The following is a 14,314-nucleotide window of genomic DNA, read 5'->3' as shown; positions in this document are numbered from 1 at the left end:
CCAATGAGGAACAAGGATAGGGAGGTGGGGAACGTTCCCACCTCCGCCTCACCCAACGGGGCTGAGTTTTAGCCGTTAACGTCCCCATGGGGGAGAAATCTACCCTACTTTCTTTCCCTAATGGAGGAAATATTCGTCGGGGATCGAGATTGAGGCCCCATTGCCATCTTGAAGCAAGGGGGGCGCAGGAGGGGGGGCGCTGGGGGGCGCTAAATACAATGTGTTGATTACAACAATCATGTCTCATATATTTGGTGTATTCACGTCGAAGACCAAGAAGAGAAAAACAAGTTCTGTCAGTCAAGGTTATGAAAAGCATATCACCCTTTGATATTCTAGAAGCTATCGATCAATCAATTCCTTTGTGCGCATGTGTGAAGCTCATAAGCATTCCAAGGGACATAGTTCGGGTTTTTTTTTTCTTTGTGAGAGGCTCATCCGAATGACAAAAATAGAGGTGTCCACCATCAACTTAGCGTTGTCAACAACTTCTCAAGGACTTTGCCTCAGTTATTTTTCACATAAAGCTTAAAGTATCATGCTGCTATTGATCAATTGCTAGAGGAATCACTCAGCGTTGTCAACAACTTTTTGGTTTTTGTTTTAATAAATTCCATTGAGTAGGGGACACACCCCTCCTGTTCCAGTAAAAAAAACAAATTTATATTATGCATTTTTATATGAACTATATACATGCAGATGACAACTAACAGGAAAAAAGACAGGAGAGAATCCTATCTAACCCTCTTGGGCGTGTAATTCTTGGCGAGGTAAACAAAAACGGCAAAGTTCACTGCGTTGATGCCGACAATGAGCATGAAGTAGTAATCCAAGTGCCCATCGTCCAGGTTTGGCGGAAACCATCCCGTCCTCCCGCTCATCTCGGTCACCGACGCCACCAGCGTCACCAGCTGCGAGCTAATGAGGTTCCCGAGCGAGCACGACAGGAAGTAGAACGCCGTCGAGGCGCTGCGCATCGTCTCCGGCGCCTGGTCGTAGAAGAACTCCAGCTGCCCGACGCTGAGCGACGCATCGGAGACGGCCATCACGACGTACTGCGGCAGCAGCCACGCAATGCCCAAGAGCGCTGCCCCGGCCCTGACATTCGCCAGCCTGCGCGACTCGGCGCACGCTGCGAGGGCCACCGCGGCGATCACCGCGCCGTGGCCGAGCCCCATGAGCTGCAGCGGCGTGAACGCCTCCGCGCGGCCGAGGAAGCGGCGCGCCGCGGGCGCGACGGCCCGGTTGTAGAGCGCGATGGCGGCCACCACGAACACCGTCTCGATGCACGTCAGTGACGCGGCCGGCACGGAGAACGCGCCGCGCCCGATCTTGGAGTCCGTCATGGAGCCCTGCTGCACGAAGGTGGTCTGCGCCTGGGAGTTGGCGACGAAGTACACGGCCGACGTGAGCCAAACCGGGATCAGCCGCAGCAGCGTCTTGAGCTCCTCCACCTGGGTCACCGTGCACAGCCTCCATGGGTTGCCGTCTTCCAAGTCCGCGCTCGTGACAACCGCAGCTTTGTCCAAGCACCTGAACTGGTCCGTGTGCTCTAACAACTCGCGAGGTTGTTGCAGGAAAGACACCTTGGCATGCTCCTCCGCGTACAGCTCGGCAGCATCGTCAGGCACTCTCACGTTCACCTTGCGAGCGAACGCGACGAGCACCTGGCACGCGCCCTTCAAGGGGCTGCCCACCGGAGGCACGAGCCGGTACACGGGCGCCGTCGCGGCGAGGGCGACGACGGCCACCGCGACGAACGACGCGCAGACGCCGTACCCGAGCCCCCAGCTGACCTTGTCCTCGACCCAGACCAGCAGGGTCCCCGAGGTGAGAATGCCCAGGTTGGCCACGCCGTAGTACCAGCTGAAGTAGGAGGCCTTCCTCTCCCGCTCCGCCACGTTCTTGCCGTTCTCGTCGTCGAACTGCTCCGCGCCGAACGAGGCTATGGCCGCCTTCAACCCGCCGATCCCGATGGCGCACAGGTATATGCCCGCAAAGAACACCAGCCGTTGGTGCAGAGCCGCCGGGGCGCAGTACGTGCCGGTGCCGTGCTCGCACGGCGGAGGCCTCAGTGACGGCAGCGTAGCCGATGTCGTGATCACGGCCATCCCCTGCTTTCACTTGTTCGTCAGAGAAGCAACCGCCAGTGCCAGTTCTGCCTAGTGCCTAGAATGCAAATGCCAAATTGTGGCGTTGTGCAGAGGATTTACAGCGAGAGAGATGGAGAGGCCGACGACCACGGTCTTGTACTTGCCCCAGTAAGAATCGGCGATGGCGGCGCCGACCACGGGCATCAGGTAGCTAGCTCCAGCCCAGAAACTGACGGCCGCCGCGTTGGAGGCACTGTCGCCATGAAGAACGTCCTGGAGATACACGATTAGGTTCAGGTAGACCCCGTAGAAAGCAGTGACTTCCAAGAACACCAGGCCTGGCACATCAAGTTGAGTTCACTGGCATGATTATCATTCTGCAGCAAGAATATACTATGATCGATGTACTTTAGTAGACTTTGAGATAAAAGCAAATATACAGTAATAAAACACTGTAATATGTTCTTTTTCCCACGGGGAACATTGTTGTTGAATAAAATGTAAGTGTAAAGAGGAAATGTCAGAACTCACACAAGACTATCTTGGGCGCCTTGGAGTTGATATTACTGTCTTTGGCCACTTCCTGTTCCCGAGCTGCTAGCAGAGGCACCAAGCTCTGACAATATAGCTGTGTTTAGGACACGCATATTTCTATAGCGTACTATGTTCTTTGTGAGAGAGAGAGATGAACTAAAAGAGGAGTATGTTTTATCATGTGCTATTCAATTTTTTGTGTACGCTGACTGCTGATAGCAGAGTATCAGCTGGCACTAGGGCCCATGTTTGTGCAGAGTTGCTAGTGAACACAGCGGCAGCTGACTACCGGCCGGCTAGGCTAGGCGGCAAAAGGCACCGGTGGAGGATGGTTGTGGCTACCGGCCGAATCCGGCCCAGCGCTCGGGGGCCGGGGCCTCCCGCTCCTGCAGCAGCGCGCCGTTCGATCGACCAGCGCAACGCGCGCGCGCAGCTGAAGGCCTCCTCGAAAGGATACGGAAGCTACAGAGCAGACGAGGACGAGGACGAGGACGAGGACACGCGTACCTCGGCCTCCGCTTGGAGCGGCGAGCTCGCCCGCTCGACATCGGCATCCGTGCTGGTAGCATCCGCATCCGCTGGTCTATCCATGGAGGGGTGCGGCGTGCGGCCGTGCCGTTGGGTTGCAAACAGAGGACGCAAAACTCGTGGAGTCGTGGGGCGAGAGGAAAGGGGTGACCGCGATGGAGACCGTAAAAATCTCTTTCCTCCGGCTCCGGGCCACCAACGAAAACCGTGCATTCGTCAGCAATTGGACCGTGACATGGGCCACATGGCGCAGGGGCCGGAACTCCGGAAGGTATTGCTTTCAGCGCAGGCTCCGCTGAGTCCATGTCCATATGCGATTTCAGATATTTTTCTGTGCGCCTTTCATTCGTCTTTTCAATTCCTGACGTACCTTTCTTTCTTTCTTTTTCGGAAAAAGTTTATTTTAGGTCCTAAATTTTCGCAAAAGTCCACTTTTCATTCCTAAACTTTAAAATCGGATAAAATACATCCCTCAACTTTTAAAATCGTGCATATTATGTCCCTGATATGGTTACAAGCAGTTTTGAAGGCAGTTTTGTCTTTTTCTTTTTTATTTATTTCAGCTAAATCTTTGTAAAATCATAGTAAATCAAATAAAATTTATAAAATAGTAAATTTGATTTCCTTGGACTCTAGATAAACAGATATATACAGTGAACATATAATATAGTATACTCTAGCACAAAGTTTTTGTTGTAACTTTAGATCTATGTTTTTTTTATTTAATTAGAATAATTCATAGCTACAATTTCTATAGCCCAATTATGGTGATTTTTTTATGTGGGCTAATTATTGTATGTTAAAACAGTGGTAAAAATTTTATACTTATTAAATCATGTATAACTTAGTTATAGATTTATTAAGATTTAACAAGCATAAACCAAAAAGAATCTATAACTAAGTAATACATGATCCAATGAATATGAAATTTTTACTATAATTCAAGCATAGAATAATTAGCCCATCATATAAATTTCATCACAATTGGACCATAGAATTTATAGCTATAATTATTCTAATTAATTATAGAATCTAAAGCTGCAGCAAAAATTTTGTACTAAAGCATACCATATTATATATTCAATGTGTAGATCTTCTCATTTGAAGCCCAACAAAACTGAATTTCTATTTTATGATTTTTATGTGATTTACTATGATTTTTCAAAAAGTTCAACTGAAATAAATAAAAAGAAAAGGACAAAACCACTTTCAAAACCAGATCAGAGATGTAATGTGCACGATTTTAAAAGTTGAGGGATGTATTTTACCCAGTTTGGGAGTTTAGGGATGAAAAATAGACTTTCGTAAAAAATTGAGAGACCTCAAGTGAATTTTTTCCTTCTTTTTTTGGGCCGGGACCTAAGGCCAGTCTCAATGTATAGTTTCATGACACAGTTACCAAGACTATAAACTAGGTAACCGAGCCACAGGAGTTTCATGGGGATGAAACTCCTCTCTCATCTGATGAAACTCCTTTATTTAATGACTCTGCCAAGTCAGCATTTTTGCTTATGTGGCACCATATTTAATGTGCATGACACTCTCATGAAATATGCATTGAGACTGGCCTAAGAGCGGTCTTGACAACCACGGAACGTGCACGGAATTAGAAACGAAAAAAATAAGGGGGCTGCTATTTCTAAGTTTTTTTTTCAGACAATGAATAGTATCATTATATTTTAATCCAACCAACCAGGAAACCAGTACTACATGTTTTTTCTCTTCATCTCTTATTAATCTCTCTTGGTCCTTGATTTGAGGCATCTGGACTATAGGAAACGTGAACAAATAATATGACTAGACTCGTGACTTTTTTTTTTGGAAACATTCATTTCCACACAAACTTCTGTTTTTATATAACATAATAATTTTTATATAATATCTGGCAGGGTAAAAATTTATCATCGCAGCTTATTATTGCAAGTTTTTCCTGATACTTTTTAATCATAGTTTATAGATAAATTTATCTTAACAACTTTTCAGCCTGACATTTTTTTAATGGAAAGAGAGAGCTCATAATTTACTCATAGTGTTACAATCGTGAGCAACAAGTTGCTCAACACAAAGATGTGACGTTTTCTACATAACTTCTGTTCATAATTATTAGGGAAAAAACCCTATCATAACAATTTCTCAATATAAATGCTCTAGCACAACGTTTACGTTACAAATTCTACGAATAAGTTATGCACGTAAGTTATTTTGTTTTCAATATATTTTCAAATAAATCATATACAATATATTTAGCACAACTTTTGTATATAACTCATAACTCAAGTCACGTCAATCCTTCGTTTTTTTAGGTTTGAGGTCGAAAGAGGTCCTACTCCTACGGCTATCGGTGTGAACAACCGCAAAGGTCTATCCGATCTAATGTCTGAGATAACGCCCAATTGTTTCGTGCGTGGTAGCTTATTTGTTTGGCTAAAAAGTTATAAGTGAAAGTAGTGTTTGCTGATTTATTATAAAAAAATTATTATTAAATAATTGATAAATTCAGTAGATAAGCTCAAGTGAATATGACGTGTCCAACGGCCCAAGGCTCCAAGAGCTTCTCTGAAGCTGACAGTCCAGCCGTGGCGTGGCGTCGTGAGGATTACTTGGCCATGGGGCACGTCAGCCAGTGTCTAACAGTGTAACAGCTAGCGAGCTGCTTAAGTGGAACACAGGAGTATAGTACGTGAGATCCGAGCGCCACGCACACGCAGCGATGACAGGGCAGGTAAGCGCGAGCAGATGGCATCGCGGCTACACTGGGCAAGATTTGAGCAACAGTTGGAAGTGGCCGCGGCTACATTATTACCTCTCAAAAATAGCACATCTCCTAGGCACTGATGAGGAGGGTCTGTGCTGTGATGCAGGCGCAAGTAAAACAACAGGAACAGGACCACCGTAGTAACAGCAGTCAGCATAGGCCTCTGCGCACCAGATTGGGGAATCCGATTCCAGCTGCGCTGGGCTTTCGGAGGGGCCCAACACAACAAGGCCCTACCACCACCCCTCTTTGGTCTCCCGAATTCAATCCTTTGGGCCGGAAACAAAGGAATCAGTAAGGAAATCTACTCGCTTTTATTGGGCCAGGGTGGCCAGCACGGTAATTGTGCCTCGGAAGGTAATTGTGCTCACCCGTTATATATTTTTTTTTGGTTCTTTGTTCCTTCATTTAATTTAGGAACAAGGTAATTGTGCTCACTGACCGTAAAAGGAGGAGCATAAAAGGGATGTCCCGGGAAATGCCTCTGCCACACACCCCCTCCTGCGACGGGATCCCACCATGGCACAGCACCTGCGTTAAACACGTCACAGGGCTTAGCCAGCGAGAAAGACACACTGCAACAACTCTGCATCTGCAAACGCCATGCATGCATGCGCCACCTCTGAACATCCAAATGTGCCGGTACAGGGGGCCGCGCGCGCCCGGCTCCACTCCATCCTTGGACTAGACATTCAATTCCGGGGCCTGCCTGGCGGTAGCTCCCAGCAATAGGCAGATAGTGAAAATAGTGACACGCACGCACGCACGCGCGCGTGACCGCGCGCGGTGACCACCCCAGCAGGCCCGTCGTCGTCGTCGCGCGCGCCCCACCATGACCATGGCTCGATCTCTCTCTCAGTCTCTCTCTCTCTCTCTCTCTCTCTCTCTCTCTCTCTCTCTCTCTCTCTCTCTCGTGTACAGTGCGTGCCGGCCAGGCGCATCGGTCATCGGACGCCCGGCCGGCCGGCCGGACGGACAGGTATGCCCCAGCCGCTTGAATGCCTAATTATTGGGCGCATCACGACCCAATCTCCAGTCGTCGTGGACGCTGTGCGGATCGCACAGGAGCTCCGCGCGCGTACGGCGGCCACATACACCGTCCGGCTCGCTCGGCCGCGCCGCGGGGGGTGCTTTGCATCTTGTTTGCGTGCGGAGACTTGCCAGAGCAGCCCGATCAGCGATCGCGCTCACGCGGCAATCCGGCAGCCGCGCGCGAGGGCGCGGGCGCGTGCGACGCACGAACAAGAAGTCGCTGGAGCGGCCGAGCGCCACCGACGACGACCTCGATCTCTGCAGCTGGACGGGAAGCCAGGTTCGAGTGGTGTGGTGCGCGCGTTGCACCAGTGAGCAGATGACGGTTGCTTATTAACACATACTATAATAATGCCCAACTGATAGCCGGCGGCTTATATATATATATATATATATATATATATATATATATATATATATATATATATATATGTGTGTCTGCCAATAATCAGCAGCAAACGAAAAAAAACGTCCACAGCTCGATGAACTGGGAATAATCTGGGATTCATTCGCTCCTCGACATGCTGTCTTTATTGACAAAATTGCTCGCTCGTTGATCACGCTACATTTGTTTACCTTTTCATTCATGGAAGAAGAAAAAAAAATCATTGTCCGGTCGGCGGGGAAATTGCGTGTTGTACTCGGCCGGCAGTCGCCAGAGTAATAATGTTCTGTGTTCGTTGATGGATGCACGTACACGTACGTATATATGTGTGTGTGTGTGTGATAAACAAACGTAATCATGCTGCATAGACTGAAGAGGACTACACGACTGACAAACTTACAGTTATGCACTGTGTTGATACGATGCATCATCGATCTCTGGCTTGCCGTAAGACACGTGCACGTGGCCATGCTGCTATACCACAGTCCACAGAGAGGCACTCACCGCTCACACGCATGCATGCATTGCTCCTTATTGACCGCATCATTGTGCACGCATACGTGTACATGCATCAGCTGCGAGTCTGAAACGCAAGATACACGTATGCAGACGACCGTACGTCTCTGCATACTTGCTGTACGCACAGGTATATATAGACGGCGGATGATGGGCCAAATATAATTGAAAGCTGCAGGACGCTCTGCATACGTACGTGCGACGCGGCGCACACACACATAGTCACATACACACACCTTGTACTCACTTCACTACTATGGCCTTGTTTAGTTCACTCCGGCCGAAATCCAAAAACTTTTCAAGATTCTCTGTCACATCGAATCTTGCGGCACATGCATAAAGCATTAAATATAGACGAAATCAAAAACTAATCATACAGTTTAACTGTAAATCGCGAGACGAATCTTTTGACCTTAGTTAGTCTATAATTGGATAATATTTACCATAAACAAACGAAAGTGCTACAATTGCGAAATCTAATTTTTTTTTCACATCTAAACAAACCCTATATACATGTACAGACGCCGTTACCTTATTACCTGTGTCAGTCCGGCCGGCACAACACTGCAGGAGAGCTGTATATCTAGCTAGGGCACACGTACAGAGATTGATGCTGAACAGATCGACGCGCTGTATATCACATGTACTAATGCACAGGGGACCTGAGTAATACTCCTGCCTTGGAGCAGTGGCTGCCTGGTCTTTAGATCAGAGCCAGGTATAAAGAAGGGTTCGTGGCTTCGTGCATTTTCCTTAGGCCAGTCTCAACCGGGGTTTCATTAGAGTTTCATGCACATTAAATATGCTGATGTGGCGCTATATTAATGAAGAGAGAGATGATAAGAGTTTCATTGGAGTAGAGAGAGTTTCATCCCCATAGAACTCTTATGCACTGTTTCCAAAATATCGCACAGACAAAAATATTAAATATGTACCGTTCTGAGAATCCAAACATGCACAGGGGCACCCAGGCCCCAGCTCCAGCTGCATGCAAAAGCTGAAAAAGCATGAGGTGTAACAACATCTTCCGTTGCAACGGCGCCCCTGCTTTTTGTCACATCACCTTCAAGGTTGTGGGTCTCTCTTTCTTCTATTCCTCCATCTATCACATTCACATCACCCCTGGCCCGGCCCTCCATTTTTTATGTCCTCTTCTTCAAGCACATAGAATGTTAGACAACGTTCATAAACTCTGCTATGCCATGCCAATAATGGAGAGTCCTCTACTACACGAGAGAGAGAGAGAGAAGAATCCTCATCAGGGGGCTATTCATCTCATGCATATAAGTACACCAAGCAACCTGACACAAACCTTAAAAAATAAGGTTCATATCTAAGAACAAAAAAATCCAATCTCTCTCACCACACAATGGTAATAAGAAGCAAAGAAGAAAGCGAAAAAAAAAGAAGGAAAACTCTCTCAACTTAATTTCCTTGCTGATCTTGTGGTAATTTTAATTTCTGGTTATCATTATTAGCTGCTGATCAAATGTATGTGTGCACATAAGCCAATGGATCGGATTAGCCTCTCTTTCCTTGCTCAAATGGGCTCCCAGCTGATGAGGAATTAGTAGACCAATCTAGCATGTCAAACAATGGATCCAAGTCCTTGGACATTGCTTTCTCCTGATGGTGGCCACGATCACCACCGCTGCTGGGTTTCGCTTCCATGTACTCTTTGGAGAAGATTAGGCTCATGGGATCTGACTCCAGCTCCGCGAGGTCGGAGAAGAAGTCGTCAGAGTGGCCGGCCTCCGGTATCATCGGCTTGTAGCTCTCGCCGAACACCTGGTCCATGAGTTCAATGTTGTGGTCTACTACTGCTAGCGCTGTAGTATCCATGACTTGTTGCCCCAGTGCCTCTGACGATGATCCAGCTGCCAGCGTCTCCTCTTTCACAACCGCTGCCGGAGAAGTACTAGTAGTTGTGGTAGTAATCGTGCTAGTGGTTGTCGTCGTGGCCGCCGGATCCTTGGGCTCTTCCTTGACGTTGTTTGGTTGCTGCTGTTGCTGTTGCTTCTCGTTCTGTGAGCTCTTGGAACCTGAGCTGCCGCCGCTGTTCTTGCCGTGGTGATTCCGAGTTGACCCGGCCAGGGCGTTGCGCTGAGTCGGCCATGGATGGTTGTGCTCAGAGGTGTAGGTGATGACGAGCATGTTTGGGTCAGTCCGACTGCGTTCCACTTGCTTCCGTGCTGAGCACCCTTTTGAGCTGCTGCATCTGTAGTACCCTCTAGATATATCGTGCATTTCATGGGACAAGCAGAACATTATTAAAGTTAGCAAGCATGCACCTTTTCATCACTTGCTGTGATATACTGCAACCAGCATATATATACATATGTATATATATAAGGTAAATCACACTTCATATATATGCCGATAGTTCCGTTTATATATACGCTTTATTTGCTAAATAAAAGCCATAGTTTTACATTGTTTCCACTTTAATCTAGGGAAGATAACCTGACATATCACATGTATTTGAAAACTGTACAGACAGATCTTAAAAATCAATCCAGACGATTGTAATTAGCATCCTACACTTGGCATAGAATATATAATTAAAATCTGGAACAAATATTAAAAATTATATTGAAAATGTGTGTATATGCCTTGGAACATGGATCATACATTAACCGGTATTTTAGGTACATAACAGTTAGTTATCTGTTGCTGATCGATCATGTAACCGTATCTGTAATAATAAGGACGACGCTGTGCACTCCAAAAAATTCCAAAATGTATCATATATAGAGTGATAAAAAAACTAGTAATTATATATTGGACACATGAGAATCAGAAGCATCCCCCATACATCTAGCTTAGCTAGATAGGTAACCATTAAATTATCTTTCAGCTAATTAATTCAAACTGCATCGATCATGGAGACACAAATTAAGAATCGTGGAGCTGAGAATTCTATATATAGCTATATGGACCATATATAGAGACGATAGTTTTGTTTACTCTTGCAGCAATTCGTAAAGCTAGGCTTAGCTAGCTTCACCTCCAATTTGTCACCAGCTAGCAGATTGTTCAGCTTAAGCTTAATATATAGAGCCACATTGCCCATTTGTCTTGAATCATAATCCCAGCTAAATTAAAAGGTGGATGCGTGCCAAATTAACACATACCTTGGATAAGGAGAACCCTTGATAGGCTTCTGGCCGTACTTCCTCCAGGCCCAGAGATCAGAAGGAACCACCTCTCCAGTTGGTCTTCCCCCAGCTGCTGTCGGCGCCGGGATGCATACCACCTTCCTTGCCTGGTTCTTCCTGCACAGATGAATTTCCGGCAAGTGTTAATATTTGATGAACAGCTGTAATCACGTGATAAATTTACAGAACTGCAAGTGCACGCATAACGCATAATCTCCTGAGGCAAAGTTTGGGTTTTTTTTAAGTAATTGAAGCTTATTACTAGGGTTTCACAAATCATCAGCTTTGGAGACTCAAAAGCCGGCCTTTCCGGGGGGAGAAAACCAGCTAGGTCTGGATGCACATAGCCCTATGAGTAGGCATCGTTTGCCGATTCAGAAATATCCCAACCGATCACACCATGTGTTCATGATGACTCTCTTGCCTAAAATTTCGAGCTGTAGGCAACACCTACGACCTTGCCAATTTCTGGCACAGCCCGAGGAATCCTTGGAATCCTCCCTCAATTCTTATTTTTTCCATGGGTGGATGTGCAGTGCAGACTGCAGAGCACAAAAGGAGGAGAAGCTTAAGGAACAGAAAAAAAGAGATCGCAGAACTTTCCCTAAAATTCATCACGAGCTATAGCTAGCAAACACACACGCCCTGTATATATGTACATGCAAGATAAGATGATGCAGCGAAGCTAGCAGATGTGTTGGATCCAAGCGGATCTGCCCAACCTGCGCTTGATCCCGCCCGCGGAGCGAGGCGAAGACATCTGCATGCCGACGACGGCTGCGTCGATGGCGCACCCGGCCACCTGCCCGGCCGTGATCCCGAGCTTGACCATGTCGCCGGCTAACGGCGGGTACGGTCGTATCTCCCTCGGCGACGACAACGGCGACGGCAACACCATCCTCGGCGCCAGCACTCCAAGCGCCGGCATCTGCACCCCCCGCGGCAAGAGAGGCTGCTTCCGGCTCATGTCTATCAGCTGGCCGCCTCCGCCTGCTCCGCCTCCTCCGCAGCCGCTGCCGCTGCCGCCACAGATAGCCGTGTCGAAGCCGACCTTGGCCATCGCGTCCGGCATGGCGTCCAAGAAGTCGGCGCCTGAGGAGTAGTCGGTACTAAACGGGTCCACGAGCCCCGAGAAAGGGTCGGCGCCGAAGACGTCGGCACCTGTGCCCCCGCCGGCGGAGCAGGCTGCTGCTTCCGACGTCGTGGACGAGGGAAGCGGCGGGAAGAGCATCGGGTCCCCCTGGAGCTGCCACTCGTCCGCGGCGGCCGTGGACGACATCTCAGCGGCGTTGCCAGGGATGGCCCCGCCGGACCGGACGATGTCGGTAAGGTCGCCGCCGCCGCCGCCGGCCTGGTCGCCCTCCATCCTCGGAAGGAAGTAGTCGCACATGGCTGTGGCGCGCGGCAGCTAGAGCTAGCTAGCTAGGGCGCCCTTTGCCGATCGATCCCTTGCGCTCGCTGGTCGCTGCCTGCCTCTATAGTGGATGCGCGCGGCTGATGCCAACCGCTAGCTCAATAATTCTCCCGTCTCGCTCCTTTGCAATCAGCACTGGCACACCAAGCTAGCTAAAAAGGCTAGCTAGCCAAGAAGAGCCGTGTGATGCACAGGAAGCAGCAGCAGCAGCAGCTTGGGTGCATGCATGTATGTGTTGGCACGAAGGAGAACGAAACGAAGAAGGCTAGGGCAGCAGGACAGCGCGCGATCTCTTGAAGAAGCAAGTTGCAGGTTGGCTCGATCTGCTTGGAGGTAAGCTAGTAGCAAGCAATCTAGCAAGCTTGTTTTGGTTTTGTGGGGGGGCAGAAAAGGAGGTAGGGTGGAGGGGAAGCAGGATGTGAGAGATGGGCCGCCCGGGGCTGTGGAAAGTGAGCTATCTTTTCTTTACACCAAGCAAGCAACAGGAGAGGAGCAAGAGAATACACCACACAAGGAGAGGAAGAGGAGAGGGGAGAGAGATGGGTAACTTGAGTTGGCTTCCAAGAGAGGACAATAAAGAAGTATGTGAGGGGAGACGACGACGAGAGAGAGAGAGAGAGAGAGAGAGAGACAGGCATATCAAGAGAGGGACAGGAGGGCGAGAGTGATGGGTTGTGTGGTTTTTGTATTGTTTTCTTCTGCCGATGATGTGTGTGTGTGTGCATGCATATGCATATGCTGGGCCTGGGCCTCCCTCCTCTGCGGACGATTGACCGACGGACGGACGGATGGAGGCTGACCTTTTCAAGGGCAGACGGCAGGGGCAGGGGCAGGGGCGGGCGCGGGCGAGGTGTGGGGGAGGGCGCGCGCGGCCGGTGTGCCACCTCCATACGCAAGGCGGCATGGCCGCGTCGGGCGCCTGTCTGCCTGCCGCCTGGCCTGGTAAAAAGGGAGGAAAGTGCCGCGCCACTGCGTCGCGTCCGCATGCAATGCTACCATGCACGGTGAAAAACACAGGAACCGACCCTCCCGTAGCGCGTCGGACGCCTGTCGTATCTGTCTCCTCCGCTTCCTTATTAACCCACTGACGGACGGAATATGACCGAGTCCGCCGCACACGCGACCTACTTGCACCACCACTTTCGTTATTCAGATTTCAGGCTCAGCCAGGCAGGCAGGCCTTATTCATGGCGATCCGATGGATTTGATCGTCACGACGCTCGGTCGATCTCTGCACACATGCAATAATTTACATCATATTTACGTTCTGTGCCTGTACTATGGCCTTGTTTAGATGGAAACCCTACTGTAGCACTTTTGTTTGTTTATGACAAATATTATCTAATTATGGACTAACTAGAATTAAAAGATTTGTCTTACAATTTACAACTAAATTGTGTAATTAGTTTTTGTTTTAGTCTATATATAATGCTTCATGCATATGCCACAAGATTCGATATGACGGGGAATCTTGAAAACTTTTTGGTTTTGGGATCAACTAAACAAGGCCTATGTATATACCATCAATCAATGGAGCAGTTACTTACTGGTGTTTATTCATGTGTAAACAGCAGAGTCCATGATTATATGCATGCATGGTTATGCGTCGTTGTGTCTATATATATCAGCATCAGCATCAGCGTCAGGGGCGGGCCGCCGGGTGAGTTAATTATTACTGGACGAAATGCGGTGTGCGGATCGACTGCCAATATGCCGATATATATGCGGCGGCTACAGTGTGGCGCATAGTCGTGTGTACTTTTGGTCGTTTCACCACCAGTCCACAGGACATTATATACAAGCGCATGCATGTGTTGTGCCGAGTACTACTATGATCTGAAATGGAATGGCTTTGTCTTCTATACTGTGTGATTAATTGCAGCGACCTAAACCGATCAC

The 14,314-nt window shown here is 48.5% G+C and overlaps 2 protein-coding genes across 5 annotated transcripts; both read right to left on the bottom strand.

The window, feature by feature from the left end:
- LOC8063907 (protein NRT1/ PTR FAMILY 8.5) lies at positions 578 to 3,284 on the bottom strand. 4 transcript variants are annotated; one of them, XM_021462542.1, is made up of 4 exons: positions 3,135 to 3,284; positions 2,625 to 2,709; positions 2,214 to 2,431; positions 578 to 2,114 (listed from the first exon to the last, which is right to left on the bottom strand). In XM_021462542.1, the coding sequence occupies exons 1-4, from the start codon at positions 3,216 to 3,218 to the stop codon at positions 735 to 737; spliced, it is 1,767 nt and encodes a 588-aa protein (XP_021318217.1). In that variant the 5' UTR covers positions 3,219 to 3,284; the 3' UTR covers positions 578 to 734. The 4 variants fall into 4 exon arrangements, with proteins under 4 accessions (XP_021318217.1, XP_002447032.2, XP_021318218.1 ...); XM_002446987.2 differs by lacking the exon at positions 3,135 to 3,284 and having other exon boundaries at positions 2,214 to 2,470; positions 2,625 to 2,715; XM_021462543.1 differs by lacking the exon at positions 3,135 to 3,284 and having other exon boundaries at positions 2,214 to 2,486.
- On the bottom strand, positions 9,026 to 13,076 carry LOC8071106. Its single transcript, XM_021462586.1, has 3 exons — positions 11,724 to 13,076; positions 10,978 to 11,118; positions 9,026 to 10,073 (listed from the first exon to the last, which is right to left on the bottom strand). The coding sequence occupies exons 1-3, from the start codon at positions 12,389 to 12,391 to the stop codon at positions 9,365 to 9,367; spliced, it is 1,518 nt and encodes a 505-aa protein (XP_021318261.1). The 5' UTR covers positions 12,392 to 13,076; the 3' UTR covers positions 9,026 to 9,364.

The sequence above is a fragment of the Sorghum bicolor genome, chromosome 6 (assembly GCF_000003195.3).
Source record: "Sorghum bicolor cultivar BTx623 chromosome 6, Sorghum_bicolor_NCBIv3, whole genome shotgun sequence".
Taxonomy (NCBI): Eukaryota; Viridiplantae; Streptophyta; class Magnoliopsida; order Poales; family Poaceae; genus Sorghum; species Sorghum bicolor.
Note: the sequence above shows the minus strand (reverse complement) of the source record. Positions and strands in the feature narration are given on the sequence as shown.

What these genes read in the sequence shown, in the direction of transcription:
- LOC8063907 (XM_021462542.1), bottom strand. Translation starts at nt 3,218, where the DNA reads ATGGATAGACCAGCGGATGCGGATGCTACCAGCACGGATGCCGATGTC. An exon ending in GGCGCCCAAGATAGTCTTGT is followed by an intron (nt 2,432 to 2,624) that starts GTGAGTTCTGAC and finishes TTGATGTGCCAG; the next exon opens with GCCTGGTGTTCTTGGAAGTC. An exon ending in GCCTCTCCATCTCTCTCGCT is followed by an intron (nt 2,115 to 2,213) that starts GTAAATCCTCTG and finishes AAGTGAAAGCAG; the next exon opens with GGGATGGCCGTGATCACGAC.
- LOC8071106 (XM_021462586.1), bottom strand. Translation starts at nt 12,391, where the DNA reads ATGTGCGACTACTTCCTTCCGAGGATGGAGGGCGACCAGGCCGGCGGC. An exon ending in GCGGGCGGGATCAAGCGCAG is followed by an intron (nt 11,119 to 11,723) that starts GTTGGGCAGATC and finishes TCATCTGTGCAG; the next exon opens with GAAGAACCAGGCAAGGAAGG. An exon ending in AAGGGTTCTCCTTATCCAAG is followed by an intron (nt 10,074 to 10,977) that starts GTATGTGTTAAT and finishes CGATATATCTAG; the next exon opens with AGGGTACTACAGATGCAGCA.